Source organism: Schistocerca cancellata, chromosome 8 (genome assembly GCF_023864275.1).
Source record: "Schistocerca cancellata isolate TAMUIC-IGC-003103 chromosome 8, iqSchCanc2.1, whole genome shotgun sequence".
In the NCBI taxonomy this organism is placed as follows: domain Eukaryota; kingdom Metazoa; phylum Arthropoda; class Insecta; order Orthoptera; family Acrididae; genus Schistocerca; species Schistocerca cancellata.
Genome location: NC_064633.1, coordinates 358206803 through 358224222, shown reverse-complemented (window position 1 = coordinate 358224222; position 17420 = coordinate 358206803). Strand labels below are relative to the sequence as shown.

The following is a 17420-nucleotide window of genomic DNA, read 5'->3' as shown; positions in this document are numbered from 1 at the left end:
ACGATATTTTGAGAGTGAACGAGTGACCTGAGTACGGTTGGGATGCCAAATGACGTAATGCGGAGGGGAAAACAATATTGTAGCTGTTCTGAATTGAATTAGAAAATTACCCTATTTCGGTCTCTACATTCATCCCAGAACATATGATACTAGTCCGTGATGACAGTTTTTAAATTACGTTTGTGGACATAATTAAAACGCGACAGGTCAATCTGACGAAGGAGAAACTCCTTAACTAATCTTGCTGACTCAGAGAGCAATGTAAGTGTACTGTCAGAACAAAGAAATGAATACCGCTACAGTTGCAGAGGAAGGTCTGTAGTCCAAGTTTGTATACTCTGATGCGAACTCCAACAGCAAGGCGAAATTTAGCCGTGTGTGGAATGAGAGATCAAAACGAACATTTTAATTTGTTTAAATGTTTGTACTAGTAATTATTGGGATTCGTTTTCAATTCCGTAAATACGTAAAATAATGACAGGAACTTGTTTCATACACAAATTTGACTGAGAATGGCGAAAATGACTACTCACTGTGCATCTAGCGTCTTCTCGCCAGAAGGCAGACTGTCAGAATTACTTAAGGTCAAGAAAAATCTGAGCCTTTTACTTTTCACAAATATGGTAATACTGTTTCAGTTCAATACCATTCTTCCATTTTTATAAGCTTTTACGCAAAGAAAAACTTCGCATATCTTACTACCACAAAGAAAATGCCTTTAAAAAAAATTAAACTCACTTTAAACTGCTGTGTGTACGGCAGCAAAAAAGTACCGCAGTGAAATCACTCACTTTCAGAGGTTTTCTTTGTAAATAAATTGTTTGACTGCTTCGTCCGCTCATAAGTAAAATGCTTTAAAGTGCCTGGTTTTAATGGCTGGAAGTGCCACTATCTCTCGTCTGCACGCTTCTGTGTTTATTGCTTTAAACTAAGTGTAATTTACATTATTGCCACCCTCAGTATTTCGTGTTTCTCAGCGTGGAAAAGGCGAGATACGGGAGCGTCCCTGAAAAGAAAGCACAGTGTATTGTTGACTGTCGCTACAGACGTCGCGAACCCATTACCTTTAGTAAGCTACGTTGCCTTGTGGCAAATGGCCGGCATTTCAACTGTGTTCGCTTCGTTTGTTGCAGTGCTGGCAGAACTGCGGTCCTCTGCAAGCGAACCGATCGCTGTGGGGCACACTCTGCGCTGCAGACCCCGCATGTGTGAGTAGCCAAATGATTTACGGCATCTTATAACTATGTGGTCATGTGGATATTCGCGGATATATTAGTGGACATGTGAAGTAATTAATACTTTGTAGATAAAAGATCACATCGAAGAGGACGTCCGCATGTATATCTGCGAATGTCCACAGCTATTACTGTGTGGTTGAAATTAAGCGATAATGTTAACATTACGATATGACTTCTCTATTTAAATTCAAACGATGGATAGTAATAAATATTATTATTTTAAGTAACTATTATTAACCATTCTAGACGGAGTGCTGGTATGTCGCGCTAGAAATGGCAAAATTATTTGGCGGAAAGACTGGGCAGTAATCTACGGTTGTTTGCTGATGCTGCCGTGGTGTACGCTAAGGTGTCGAAGCTGAGTGACTGTTGGAAGATACAAGACGGCTTAGACCAAATTTCCATTTGGAGTAATGAATGACAGCTAGCCCTAAATCTGGAAAAATGTAAGCTACTGTGGATGTGTAGAAAGATCAAACCTATAATGTTCGGGCACAGTATCACTAGTGTCCTGCTTGACACAGTGAAGTCGTTTAAATATGTGGGTATAATGTTGCAAAGCGATATGAGGTGGAACGAGCATGTGGAAAATGTGGTAGGGAAGGCGAATGGTCGACTTCCGTTTGTTGGAAGAATTCTAGGAAAGAGTGGTTCACCGGTAAAGGAGACCGCATGTAGCATGGTGCCTCCTGCTCTTGAGTACGGCTCGAGTGTTTGAGATCCATACCAGAACGGATTGGAGGAAGACATCGAAGTAGTTCAGAGTTGGGCTGCTAGATTTGCTACCGTTAAGTTCTAGAACACGTAACTGTTACGGAGATGCTTCGAGAATTCAATTGGGAATCCCAGGAACCAAGGAGACGTCCCTCTTCGAGAAACACTACTGTGAAAATTTAGAGAACTGGCATCTAAAGCTGGCTTCCGAACGAATCTACTCCCCAACATACATTGCGAGTAAGGACCGCGAAGATAAGATAAGAGAAATTAGGGCTCATGTGGAGGCATATAGACATTCGTTTTTCCCTCACTCCATTTGCGAGTGGAACAGGAAAGCAAGTGGCTGGTATTGGGACAGGGTACCCTCAGCCACGCATAGTACGGTGGCTTGCGGAGTATCTTTGTAGATGTAGAACAACAGTGTCCTCAAGAGGGTAGGTACTTTGTTGATATCTGCAAAGGTTTAAGATAGCAACAAGCCCTTCTTCGAGTTTTTCGCAAAATTACATGTACATTCTGGTTTCGTCGTACCAGCAGATGGCTTACATCTGAGTCATTCCTGTTTTGATTTGCATTAACAGCTACCACTCATGCCACAAACTGGCATGAATGGTACTCGTAGAACAATCCTTCGTTTGGAATATTCACGCCGTGCTCTGACTCCTGTTGGAGTTTCACTTACGTATAAATCCGCATTGCACAAAAAAAAAAAAAAAAAAAAAAAAAAAAAAAAAAAAAAAAGCATCTCTCAACATTTCTCTTAAAAATAATTACAGGTACACATTGTAACGGTTGTTACATTAAGAAGCGTACCATTATCTAATAATGTGTTGAATTAACTTAATTTGATAAACCAACTATAATGAAAACGTTTTCAATATGTGACGACAACTGGTATCGACATCATTCAACTTACCAATATGACACCAGTAGTTTCGCAGAACAATTGACAAAATCTCGTTAAGTAATCATGAAATGAAACTATAGCTTATGGTAGATATCAAGAATATGACAGGCTAACTGATATTGAAATGTGGTCGTGACAGGCCTGTGCGTTCTAAACCGGTGGAGTGTAAGATATGAGTTCCGGTTTCAGCATCTGTTAATTTAGACCAGGCGTACGTCTACCGTCAGAGCCACGGCGTGCCGACCGGGTTAATGTGATTCATCAGATATTAATGTCCATATATGTGAATGCGCACGAGACACTTGCGGATGAGAGAAGTTATTCCCTTGTTTGTGTTTAACTCTACTTATTGCGTTTGTCGCATATTTCTGATGCTAGTGCTGCGAATGACGAGGAGGGAGTACTCTTCAACAGAAGAGCTCCTGTGGCACTTTAACGTGCTCAACAATAGTTTTCTATTGTAAGTTTTGAACTAGGCCCCCAAGCAGTTTACCGTCGTTTCCACCTGATTACGCGATTTATTGTTACTCATCGATATAGCGCTTTGATGTTCTGCATTGCATTTTGCGATAGCTCTTACATTATGTGAATGAGAAAGACGGTGGTCTGCATCTGCAAACCATTCAGTCTAGGTAACAATAACAAAATGTGAATATCAGATATCGTTTGGGAAGTACAGAGTACGAAATGTAATGCATGAAATGCAGCAAGTGATACATTTGCCACCATCACCCAGCATCTAACAATATAACAAACTATTTTCCGATGAAATGGCTGTGTGTGTTGGCATATAGCGTCTCCCACGTGATCAGTACTTCAGTAAAACTAAGCAACCATTCCTCTCGAATTTTAGCAGAATTGTTTGAAGATCAGGATCGTGTGAGTGCCAGCGTAGGCCCTCACCTTCTGACAATCCCCTGAGGATCATTTGGACGCCATCACGCAAGCCAGCTCTAGGCAAACTCCATGACTGGAGGCGAGTGTTGAGCGCCCATTGATCAGGAGGGCTCCTTAATGCTAGCCATATTTTGTGGTAAGTTCTATGGGACGAAACTGCTCAGGTCATCAGTTCCTAGGCTTACACACTACTTAATCTAACTTAACCTAACAGACGTCAAGGAAAACACATCCATGCCCGAGGGAGGATTCGAACCTCCGACCGGGACAGCCGCCCGAACCGTGGCAAGGTATTTACCATATCAAGACGCATCACCGCCATCAGGGCGAAAGGGATTGCTGCATGCTATTATAGGTATGTGTCTGTAGTGTAAACCGGAGATCGATTATTATTAACACAATATGTTAGTGTAACACAACAATGCAGCAACTAAAAACAGGCCCCAGATATGCAGACGTCCAACACGAAAAAAAAAGGGGAGATCTTCAAATTAAATCTTGTCTCTTTTGTTTCTCAGGAAAGCACTGCCATGCACCTTGAAGGGAAACTGGACGAAAATGGGGCAGCAATTAGTCGAGACGTTGGTTAGGGAACAATCCCGGCTTACATCTCGAGTGACTGATGATAATTCCAAAAGTTCACTTCCATAAAGTACATCCAAAAAGGAACGAAAAGGAGGGTGTAAAACGAAAACCTCTGAAAGAATCCGGGTTCCCGGGTTCGATTCCCGGCGGGGTCAGGAATTTTCCCTGCCTCGTGATGACTGGGTGTTGTGTGATGTAAGTTCTAGTGCTCAGAGCCATTTGAACCAATCTGAAAGAATCATACTGTTATTGCCTCCGGAAGGAGATGCGTTCTCCAAATTGCCACTTGTTATTCTCAATGGAGAGAAGTCTTCCGAAGTAAGAGTGATTTCAGGTGTGCCGCAGGGGAGTGTCTTAGGACCGTTGCTGTTCACAATATACATAAATGACCTGGTGGATGACATCGGAAGTTCACTGAGGCTTTTTGCAGATGATGCTGTGGTGTACCGAGAGGTTGTAACAATGGAAAATTGTACTGACATGCAGGAGGATCTGCAGCGAATTGACGCATGGTGCAGGGAATGGCAATTGAATCTCAATGTAGATAAGTGTAATGTGCTGCGAATGTACAGAAAGATAGATCCTTTATCATTTAGCTACAAAATAGGTCAGCAACTGGAAGCAGTTAATACCATAAATTATCTGGGAGTACGCATTAGGAGTGATTTAAAATGGAATGATCATATAATGTTAATCGTCGGTAAAGCAGATGCCAGACTGAGATTCATTGGAAGAATCCTAAGGAAATGCAATCCGAAAACAAAGGAAGTAGGTTACAGTACGCTTGTTCGCCCACTGCTTGAATACTGCTCAGCAGTGTGGGATCCGTACCAGATAGGGTTGATAAAAGAGATAGAGAAGATCCAACGGAGAGCAGCGCGCTTCGTTACAGGATCATTTAGTAATCGCGAAAGCGTTACGGAGATGATAGATAAACTCCAGTGGAAGACTCTGCAGGAGAGACGCTCAGTAGCTCGGTACGGGCTTTTATTGAAGTTTCGAGAACATACCTTCACCGAAGAGTCAAGCAGTATATTGCTCCCTCCTACGTATATCTCGCGAAGAGACCATGAGGATAAAATCAGAGAGATTAGAGCCCACACAGAGGCATACCGACAATCCTTCTTTCCACGAACAATACGAGACTGGAATAGAAGGGAGAACCGATAGAGGTACTGAAGGTACCCTCCGCCACACACCGTCAGGTGGCTTGCGGAGTATGGATGTAGATGTAGATGTAGACGGACACAGGCACCATCCTCATGACGAAAGAACGAGCTCGCGCATGCGTCGACCGTCCACCAGCAATTAGACGTGCTGGAAACAGCGAAATGGAAGATTAGAAAAAAGAGAAAAGTCGTTCACTGCGTTTCCTACAGCGGAAGGAGAGCTGGGAAAGAAAATCCGTGGAAGAATGGCTCATGCATTTCCGGTGTAGGGTCAAGGCGTGGCACTAGCGATGCAGGGAAAGGCGGATGTCCCTTGGCCGATGACGCGCGATCTGGAGCGCCACACCGCATTACTAAAACTATTGTCCAGCTGGTGGATGTCTTCATTATTCAAGACCGTCGAGTCACTAGTAGCAGCTATTGCCGAAGAGGTCGTACTGACCGCCAGAATTGTTCACGTCATCATTAAGGAGAGACTGAAATATAGCTTAGTGCAGACAACCTTGTAGTTGGGGCAACCGCAGCTATGAGTAGTCATTTTGGGTATTAATAACCGCTTTAGCTCTATTTAGTCCTTCACTACTGAATCACTGCCAGTTTCGTGGCACTAAAAGCCGCATCTCCAGGCGACTATCTGCATAAAAATTAAGCCAGAAGGGCCAACAACACTGAGACAGACACTGGTATGGTATATTATCTCAAGATTTTAAAAATTTGTTAAAAAGTATTAAAAACGTTTACATGAGAATATCAAAACGTTGGTACTCACACGACTAAAACATCAGAGCGGAAAACCTCGGAATATTTTTATCCAACATTCGTCGTCTGGCCCATCAAGCAATGAGGACGATGAAAAACGAGATTTTGTAATATTGTATGACAGAAAAAATTAACAACTGAATATATCTTTACAATTTCGCACCTCTTAAGCTGTTTGTTGATATTCTTTCAGATGAAATTGAAAAATTCGGTCGATTTTGGGAAAAAAGGACTCTAGCAGGATTATAACACGGTACCTCCAGCTCGGTAGCCGTGAACCATCACTGCAGCGCTACGCTGACTTGCTCTAAATATATATGTAATGTTACAGCTATGCAAACCACCCAATGAACTTCAATATCGATTTACTCAAAAACAAGGCCCATCGCTAAAAAACCAGATAGCCAAGTACTCAGGGTATGTGCCTCTACAACATAACTGAAGCTCATCAAAATCCGTGATTTACAGTATGGAGGCTCCCCTTGTAAGTGGTGTCCAATTAAAAGGCTTGCACTCGGCCACTGAGACTCTCAAAATTATTATTATCGTTGGAGAGAGGCAAAATACACTGAAGACTTATATGGAGCCCAGTGAAGGAATCCATGATCTCAAAATTAAATACATCGAAAACTAACGTTAATGGAGAAGTGCAACAGATGGTATGTTCGTTGCAAAATCTGTATGATTTTTGTACAAAGGTTATATAGAAGTTTCGAAATCGTTCGAAAAGCTGCTAACAGATGGCGTTGCGATACGCAGTGCCATAAATTCAGCGGCGCGGCTCAGAGCGATCAGTTCCACCGCGGAAACGCGAAAGCAGGTTGAAATCATGTACTCCATTGAATAATTTCTCTTTCTGGTACTGTAATACCACTGGTGAGGCAATAGTCCTAGGGCAACAAGATACAGTTTTCAAACACGATTTAATGTTCCAGAATGGCCAGATGCGAAAACCATTAGCAAGTTCTTCATCACATTCCAAGGTACAGCTAGCGAGGCAGATGATCTAGCGAGTATTGTTAGCCCCAGACAACTGTAGCTACCTCTTAAAGTATTGATAGGCTTCTGAAATTATTCAGAAAAATCCTAGATTATCCGTCCAGAGAACCGCAGCAGATATTGGTTTGAAGCGTTCCGGCCGCAGAAAATACTTTGAGTCTAGGCATGTTTCCCTTCTAAATTCAAAGCCATTAGGCAATACTCTCTACGGGTTGTGCGACAGAGTGCTGATTTTTCGAACAGGCTTCTTATAGTGATTGATAATGAAGGATTAAATGCTGGCTGCATCTCGCTCCGAAAACACCCATTTGCTTGAAGTGAAACCACTGTGTTGTCCCAAAGTTCCTTTGGGCTGAGATATACAGTAGATGCATTATAGGGCCTTTCTTCGAGCGAGAAACCATCACCATTAATCGTTACGTAGCAATTTTGGAACAATCTGTCGCCACACAGCTAGCGCTAGGGGAACGCCCAGGTACCGAGTATTCTATGCGGGATGGAACCAGACCGAAGTGCAACGAACAGATGTTACGCATTCTTGATGAATACTTCGGGAGCAGTCAATGCTTTGGATTATTGTAGATTTACTGGCGCAGACGAATTGGTGTCCATATTGGCAGATATGGTTTGTGACGACTTTTTGTGGGACTCACTGAAAGGTACTGTCTACCAGAACCATCCTACCACGCTGGACGAATCGACGATGTGTGTGACATCGGAATCCATTTTCGTTGAGACGCTACAGTATGTGATGGAAAATTTCATTGTTCTTCTGCGCCACCTCTCTAATACGAGTGGTGGAAATTTCGAAAGAACTGCGTTGTGATTGCAAAGACTACTTGCAAAGGGCGAGTTTAATTATGCACGCTGATACTATATGAGCTGCTCAGTATACAGCGCCACCAGTTTAGCAGCTTTTCAAACTATTTTGAAACTTCTATATAACTTCAGTATAAAATTTATACAGCTTTTACAATAAACATAGCATTTGTTGCACTCGTCTATCGGCTTCGACATATTTAATTTTTAAATCAAGGACACGCAGCTGTAGAACATTACGTACATTCCAGTTGCGGTCAGGTATCAGTAGTACGTCCTTAAATTGAAATAAGGTGTGGCACATTCTCTGAACTGTTAATGAAAATTTGCAGTCCATTACGATGCATTTGCTAGTGAGAACTTGACTTTGCTCCGAAAATGAACATAAACGTCTTTGGAATGAACTGTACTGTGGAGACGATATCTGCAAATATTGACGAAAGGTAATACTGCACTGGGATCAGACAATATTCTCCACCGTTTCGCTGCTGGCCGATGGAAGACAAAGTGTGTTACTAAGCATAGGTATTAAGGTATGGTACAATCGTATAAGCATCACTGTAGCCTACTTAAGTCTGGAAGAACTAAGCCACTATAAAAGATGGGAAGGCTCAAGATAAAGTAATGATAGAGAGACGAATAATGCCTCTATCCTGTTTGTGTGGAAAGCTAAGGGCAGGAGGATTAAACTAAACCTGATATGGAGAGTTGAAAATCACGACATTCTTCTATAGGGTATACACAGACAGGCCAACAATTAGGAATAAGCGATTCTCACTACGGGAAATTAGATGTTTGCTAGTTTTTTATACGGATCCTCTCAAAAATTGTGACCGTGTCCTTCTGTCACGTGTATGCGAGCCCGAGAAATTGGTTGGAAAATGGTTTGTCACTGAACAACCTATTTCTAATCATACACCGGGACGATGCGTAACACAACCATACACTGATGTCCTTGCCTTTGTAGGGCTGCTGACGTTTTGCTACACACTCTTGATAAATGTCAGTATAAATGGATTAGAAGCTATATGAGTGCACTGACGTCAACTTCTATAAATGGCCTTCCAGTGGAAGCCAGCGAACGAGGAGCCGCTTTATCGCAGGCGACACCCTACAGGGAGCACAGTTTTAAGAATCAGATGCGCTACGCCAGAATTAGAGAACTATTCGGCCAAATGTTTGCAGCGTCACATACTGAGTTGTCTTGTGCTTGTAGTAGGCCCACAAACCTGTCCTTATTTGCTCCAACTTTGAACATGGCTGACGTTTGCAGCAACCGTATAAACAAATTTGAAAAACATGTAAAAATCTGCCAACCGGTTGCATAGATTTTCTATATACCTTGACCAGGTTTCGTCACCTCTAAGGGTGATTTCATCAGAAGGTAAGGTAGTTACATGAAGAACATATTGTCAAAGATGTGCAGTGATTTAAGAGCTAAGTTGCTCAAGTCATACATTAAAATATAAAACATAATGTTCTTCAAAAGTGAAACATTAAAACATAAGTAACACCGGTGTGGTGTGAGGAGAGTCCTCACATCAGACCGGTGTGTACTTATCAGTACAATATTATGCTTTAAATGGCACACAACCATATAAAGTGTAAGTGCATATCGCTAAGTGGCCCTGAGAAACGGTACTCTTTTGTGAAGAAATAGTACCGGTACTCGTCTTTTGCACTATGCATCCGATATCGCCTTATATCTTCTTTACTTCGACAGTTTTGCTTAATCTGTTGTTCCAGATGGAAAAAAGTTTATCATTAAATTTACTACTTGTAATTGTGACATTTATCAGATTGTTGTTGTTATTCGTACTGATTGCTAGTGATTTATTCAGTTTGTCTTCAATACGAATTCCTTTATACATACCAAACCTTTTGCGTCTACCGTACCTTCCACCAGATCATCACTTTCCATCACGACAATGTACCAGCACAAACCTAAGCAGTTGTGGTCGCAAAATTAATAGAAATAGGATTCCAACTCATTTCACATCCCCCCAATTCTCCAGACTTTGCTCCCTCGGACTACTAATTGTTCCCCAATTTGAAGAAATGACTGGTGGGACAAAGATTTTATTCAAACGAGGACGTGATTGCAGCAACTAGTAACTATTTTGCAGACTTGGACAATTCCTATTATTCGGAAGGGATCAACAAATTAGAACAGCATTGGACGAATTGTATATATCTGACAGGAGACTATGTCGAAAAATAAAAAAAAGGTATACCATAAACACGTAAGTAGATTTTTATTTTGCACGGACTCTGCAAACGCCCCTCGTAGACTGCAGCATTATTTAGAGGAAATAAATTCTTTGCTGCTCTTGTATGAATATATGAGGGTTGGAACTTTAATAGTGGCAACTATTTATGTACAACTCGTATAAAATAGATACGTGATCCAAAGTTTTACTGACCTTCAAAGTAGTCACCAGTATTGTGTACAACCCGTTGCCAGCGATGTGGAAGTCGTAAGATACTTTTAGCAGTGCCATTTGTGCTGACATTTCGAGCAGCGTAGTCTATTGCCTGACGAATTTGTAGCAATTCTGGAGCAAATGCCGTGAAGTGTTTCCTGCAGTTTAGAAATCGAGTTGATCTCAGGTGGACGTAAGTCAGGGGAGAGCAGTAGGTGGTATAGCACTTATCAGCCCCACTAGTCAAACAAATCAATAACAGCTTGCACTGTACGTGCTTGAGCATTTTCCTGCACTATGGGACTTAACTTCTGAGGTCATCAGTCTCCTTTAATTCAGAACTACTTAAACCTAACTAACCTAAGGACATCACACACATCCATGCCCGAGGCAGGATTCGAACTTGCGAACGTAGCGGTCTCGCGGTTCCAGACTGTAGCGCCGAGAACCGCACGGCCACTCAGGCCGGCTGTATGGAGAAGTAGAGATAGATGATACATTTCCGACTTATGGTTACGTTGAAGGCTTTCCCAGTTTTGGAATCCTGAAGAAGCACACACGTGGCTGCCGATTTGCTCTGGAAGAAGAGATACACGCCTGGGCACTATCATTGTTCCGTAGGCAACAGTTAACCTCTGTCCGTGAATGTACAGACCGTTTTGTCTCGCAGTGACATAAACAGTTACAACAGTTACTTCTGAAATAATGAACAGTTTACGTATTTTTTTCTGTCTGTCTCGTTTTCATTTGACTGCTCCTTGTACAGTCTTATTAGTCATCTTCAGCGGTACAGACGGACCTAAATAGCTTATCGAAAACAGTCATCCTGACATTTTTTGTTGTTTACTTACAATGAACTAATAATACCAAGTGAGTCACCAGTCATTTTAACATGTATTTCTATTTATTTTTGTGCAACAGCTAGTGCTAATGTATACTAATAGCTGTAACACTGCGTAGATATAAGGTGTAAACGTCAATGTCGCCGAATTTGAACGAAGAAACAGCAATGAGAAACAAATGAGGTACGAAAATTTACTTGACATTGTTCGGCCCATTTACAGCCGAATCTAGATAAGGAAAACAAATAAGCAACAATATAATAAAATAACTGGTTGTGGTGATTACTTATACACCCAAAATAGCGTATAAATGTTAAGTATTTGTAAAAAACTTATTGAGGGGAAGCAGCAGCTAACAAGTCTCTGTTCCGATGGCTTTTTGCAGTTGATCCTTCCATAGGTAGAATGCCCCGGCTGTTTTTCGTACGAAGCAGTTGGTTGACAGGAATCTATTGCCACTATCACTTGTACGAGAGGTGTTAAATAAGTAAAGAAACACTTTTTTTCTCTGCCAATATCGGTTGAAAAATGCGGAATTGGTTGTGGGACTATTATGAAGACGACGAACGATTCGCCGCCATTGTTGACTGTTGGCCAGTGCTAAACAGAAACATATAAATCACAGCAGGTTTGTCAGTAACGTCGATAAAGTGCTGGCTGCGTGGTCTGGACCTGCAACGACTAAAATAATTAGAATTCGTTGGTAAAAAATAATATACATTGTACTTAACTGGGTGTATAGGATTCTTCTTGGCTGCATACATATTATTATAAACAGATAGCTATTGACGCTACAGTAAGGCCATACGTTACTAAGCGCATTGCTATGAACGCTATGCTACTGTACTACTTGGCGTCCCGAACAAGACTGGACGAGATCTCGCTACAAACATGATACAAGCCACAGAGCGGCGCTGGTCACGACTCGCGGGTCCAACGATACTAATGCGGACCGCTGTCGATAACTGCAGCTCCTAACAAGTGTGGTATCATATTTCCACTTCAGCTCCTATGGTTTCATGAAGTTCGGACAGGTGACGGGGCTACACGTTCCTTTAAAAATGATGTCTATAAGGGCTCTATTGCGGTTCTTTGGTGGAAAATCAGAGCACGGCAGATATTCTTAGGCCCTTCCAGGATGTCTACGCAGACCTGGGAGTGAGTAAGAGCACGGCGAATCGTCGGGCGAGGCGTCTGTTCGATCTCTCCTGTGTCGGCTGAGTCCTGTTGGAACGTGCGGACACTCTCATTCGAAGTGACTGACGCACCTCAGTCAAACATATCGCTGCACGATTGGACGTCTCTGCTGGTGGTATTGACGCACTCGTTCGACATTTGAGGTACTCAAAGGTGTTTGCCCGCTGGTTCCTCACCGCCTAACAGAAGACCATAAAGAGCAACGAAGGACGATATGTTTTGGCCCAATGAAGGATGCACTCCGCGGAAAACAGTACTTGGAGGAAGGGGGGGTTACAGATGTAGCGCCAGCCGCTGTGGCCGAGTGGTTCTAGACCCTTCAGTCATGAACCGCGCTGTTGCTATGGTCGCAGGTTTGAATCCTGCCTTGGGCATGGATGGGTGTGATGTCCTTAGCTTAGTTAGGTTTAAGTAGTTCTAAGTAAAGGGGACTGATGACCTCAGATGTCAAGTCCCATAGTGCTTAGAGCCATTTGAACCATCAATTGAACAGATGTAGCAAGACGATGACCAGTGCAGTGGTATCTTGAGGGCATACAGGCCCTCCCAGAAAGTTGGCTTAAGGATGTCGCATTGAATGGAGATTGTGTCGAAAAATAGGGTTTTGAAACCAAAAGAGTGAGGGATAATACGGTGTACTGGAATTTTGAATAAAATCATCTTGCTTTCTTTAAAAACTGTATGAATGCAGAGTCACGCGGCGATAACATTGAATAAAATGTTCTCGGGTTTCCAACCGCGTGAATTGCTTAAAACTACATGAGCTTTCGGCCAAGCACTCCTTGGCCATAGTCAATGTTATGACTGCCAGTGGGCTCTTGGTGCGGCCTTTTATACGCTAGCTGCCGGCTGTGACGTCACTGGTGCCCGTGACATTGCCATATATGGGCATGTTTTGAGTCGGTGTTCGATGTGCCCTCTTCAACCGCGCGATCGCTGGATCCCATGCAGCGCTGAGCTGCAAGCCACCGTCTCTATTCAGGGTGTTTGCGGTAATTTTTATTTCAATAGCTTCCTTTATTAAACTGTCCCAGAAGACGTTAGTGCGGGCCACGACAGAGGTATCCTCAAATTTTATGTGGTGACCGTTTTCTAACGCATGACGCCATAATTATGGAGTTCGAGGACTATGATACGAAGACCTGTGCGCTACTGAACGAAGATACTTATCGGAAGTTCCCACGCGACCCGACATCAAAAATAGTAAGAAAAACATCAGAACTTCTTAAGCGATCTTCAGTGGAAGACAGTGTGGTTAAGAATCTTCCCCCACAGGTGCCTAGACCACCTGCTGCTTATGGTTTACCGAAGATACACAAGGACGGAACGCCATTTCGCTTTATTGTGTCCACAATAGGTTCTCCAACATACAAGCTGGCGAAGTACTTGGCCAAGCTCCTCGCTCCACATGTGGGACACTGCGAACGTCATATAAGAAACTCAGCAGAATTTACTAGCAGAATCGTCTACGCCTTAATGAGGACGATATTATGGTCAGTTTTGATGTAGTGGCTCTGTTTACGAAGGTGCCTATCAAAGACGCTTTGGGCCTAATTTCCCAGTACTTTGTGACGTGGTAGAGCTATTTAGACACACTCTTACGTCCTCCTATTTCGTGTACAACGGCCAGTATTACCATCAGACGGACGGCGTAGTAATGGGTAGCCCGTTGGCTCCAGCTGTTGCAAACATCTTCATGGAGAATTTTGAGGATATTGCCATAGATACTGCGCCATTGAAGCCGAAGTGTTTATTTCGATACGTTGACGACGCGTTCGTCATGTGGCCACACGGACGGGAGAAATTAGACGAGTGTTTGGAACATCTCAATGGCATCAACAGTAATATCCAGTTCACCATGGAGGTGGAAAAAGATAATGCATTGCACTTCCTCGACGTCCTTCCCCACCGTAAACGACATGGGTGCCTTGGCCACAGCGTCTACAGAAAACCACCCACACAGACCTGTACCTGCACGCCACCAGCCATCATCATCCAGCACAGAAGCGCACAGTATTACAAACATTGGTGCATCGTGCAAGAGTAATATCAGATGACGACAGCCTGCCCCACGAACTGAGCCACCTACGCAGGGTTTTCAGGAATAACGGCTACAGTGCCCATCAAGTGAAAGAAGTGATTTCTGGGAAATATCAGAATAAGACCACCGAAGAAGAGCAGGATAAGAAAGTTGCTTTGCTGCCATTCTGTGGCTCTGTGTCTTGCAAGATAAGCCGCCTGATAAAATGACACAAGATCAAATCCATATTCAGGCCTCCAACGAAAATCCGTCAATTACTGAGACCAGTTAAAGGCGCAGTAGGTGTCAGAACACCTGGAGTCTACGAAATACATTGTGAGTGTGGCCAGAAGTACATCGGAGAAACAGTGCGTACTGTGGAACAACGCGGGAAAGAACATGAGAGGTATTATCGCCTACGCTATCCAGAGAAATCTGCGTTAGGTGAGCATGCATTAGAAAACGGTCACCACATAAAATTTGACGATACCTCTGTCGTGGCTCGCACTAACGGCTTCTGGGACAGTTTAATAAAGGAAGCTATTGAAATAAAATTTACCGCAAGCAACCTGAATAGAGACGGTGGCTTGCAGCACAGCGCTGCACGGGATCCAGCGATCGGGCGGTTGAAGAGGGCACAACGAAAGCCGACTCAAAACATGCCCATACAGGGTGTTACAAGAAGGTACGGCCAAACTTTCAGGAAACATTCCTCACACACAAAGAAAGAAAATATGTTATGTGGACATGTGTCTGGAAACGCTTACTTTCCATGTTAGAGCTCATTTTATTACTTCTCTTCAAATCACATTAATCATGGAATGGAAACACACACCAACAGAACGTACCAGCGTGACTTTAAACACTTTGTTACAGGAAATATTCAAAATGTCCTCCGTTAGCGAGGATACATGCGTCCACCCTCCGTCGCATGGAATCCCAGATGCGCTGATACAGCCCTGGAGAATGGCGTATTGTACCACATCCGTCCACAATACGAGCACGAAGAGTCTCTACATTTAGTACCGGGGTTGCGTAGACAAGAGCTTTCAAATGCCCACATAAATGAAAGTCAAGAGGGTTGAGGTCAGGAGAGCGTGGAGGCCATAGAATTGGTCCACCTCTACCAATCCATCGGTCACCGAATCTGTTGATGAGAAGCGTACGAACACATCGACTGAAATGTTGTGTCGTACTTGTAAAGGCACATGTTCTAGCAGCACAGGTAGAGTATCCCGTATGAAATCATGATAACGTGCTCCATTGAGCGTAGGAAGAACATGGGGCCCAATCAAGACATCACCAGCAATGCCTGCCCAAACGTTCACAGAAAATCTGTGTTGATGACGTTATTGCACAATTGCGTGCGGATTCTCGTCAGCCCACACATGTTGATTGTGGAAATTTACAATTTGATCACGTTGGAATGAAGCCTCATCCGTAAAGAGAACATTTGCGCTAAAATGACGATTGACACATTGTTGGATGAACCATTCGCAGAAGTGTACCCGTGGAGGCCTATCAGCTGCTGATAGTGCCTGCACACGCTGTACATGGTACGGAAACAACTGGTTCTCCCGTAGCACTCTCCATACAGTGACGTGGTCAACGTTACCTTGTACAGCAGCAACTTCTCTGACGCTGACAGGGTTATCGTCAACTGCACGAAGAATTGCCTCGTCCATTGCAGGTGTCCTCGTTGTGCTAGGTCTTCCCCAGTCGCGAGTCATAGGCTGGAATGTTCCGTGCTCCCTAAGACGCCGATCAATTGCTTCGAACGTCTTCCTGTCGGGACACCTTCGTTCTGGAAATTTGTCTCGATACAAACGTAGCGCGCCACGGCTATTTCCCCGTGCTAATCCATACATCAAATGGGCATCTGCGGACTCCGCATTTGTAAACAATGCACTGGCTGCAAAACAAGGTTCGTGATGAATGCTACGATGCTGTTGATGCTACGTACTGATGTGCTTGATGCTAGTACTGTAGAGCAATGAGTCGCATGTCAACACAAGCACCGAAGTCAACATTACCTTCCTTCAAATGGGTCAACTGGTGGTGAATCGAGGAAGTACGTACATACTTACGAAACTAAAATGAGCTCTAACATGGAAATTAAGCGTTTCCGGCCACATGTCCACAGAACATATTTTCTTTATTTGTGTATAAGGAATGTTTCCTGAAAGTTTGGCCGTACCTTTTTGTAACACCCTGTATATGGCAATGTCGCGGGTACCAGTGACGTCACAGCCAGCAGCTAGTGTGTATAAGGGCGCACCAACAGCCCACTGGCAGTCATAACACTTGACAATGGCCAAGGAGAGCTTGGCCGAAAGCTCGTGTAGTTTTAAGCAATTCACGCTGTAGGAAACCCGAGAACATTTTATTTATTGTTGCATTACTTATCGAATGCGCCTCGTACACTTGTCCTTATAAACACGGAAGTGATGGAAGGGTAGGTAGCACATCCGCTGTACGTTCTCGGAGATTAGACTGAGAGTGTTGAGGAGTACGCGAGCGGCGGGCACGCGGGCACAGAGGGGGGCGTGTTTACGACTGGCGGCGCGGCTCTCGAGCCGTTAAACGAGTGGCCAGCCGAGCGCCGCCGCGGACGCACCAACACGTGTCGCCTCGGACGGACGCGCCGCGACTGCGACGCCCAACACAGGGCGTCTTTGATGGCGGCCGGAGCACGTGCCCTCACAAAATAACAGCGCTGGCCGGCCGGCCCGCGCGGCGCACCCAGAAAATTACTGGGGCGATGAAAACAGAGGGGGCGGGCCAGCGCGGCCGCCTCGTCTCAATACGCCCCCTGTGTCCGTCCCCGTCGCTGCTGCTCGATTACCAT

General features: G+C 43.8%; 1 protein-coding gene across 1 annotated transcript in view; it reads left to right on the top strand.

The window, feature by feature from the left end:
* The window catches only part of LOC126095579 (uncharacterized), a 197698-nt gene that overhangs the window by 137930 nt on the left and 42348 nt on the right, over positions 1–17420 (top strand). Inside the window, exon 3 of the mRNA XM_049910355.1 lies at positions 1134–1208. Within this exon, the coding sequence (XP_049766312.1) occupies positions 1134–1208 (75 nt within the window). The remainder of the gene's footprint in view (positions 1–1133; positions 1209–17420) is intronic.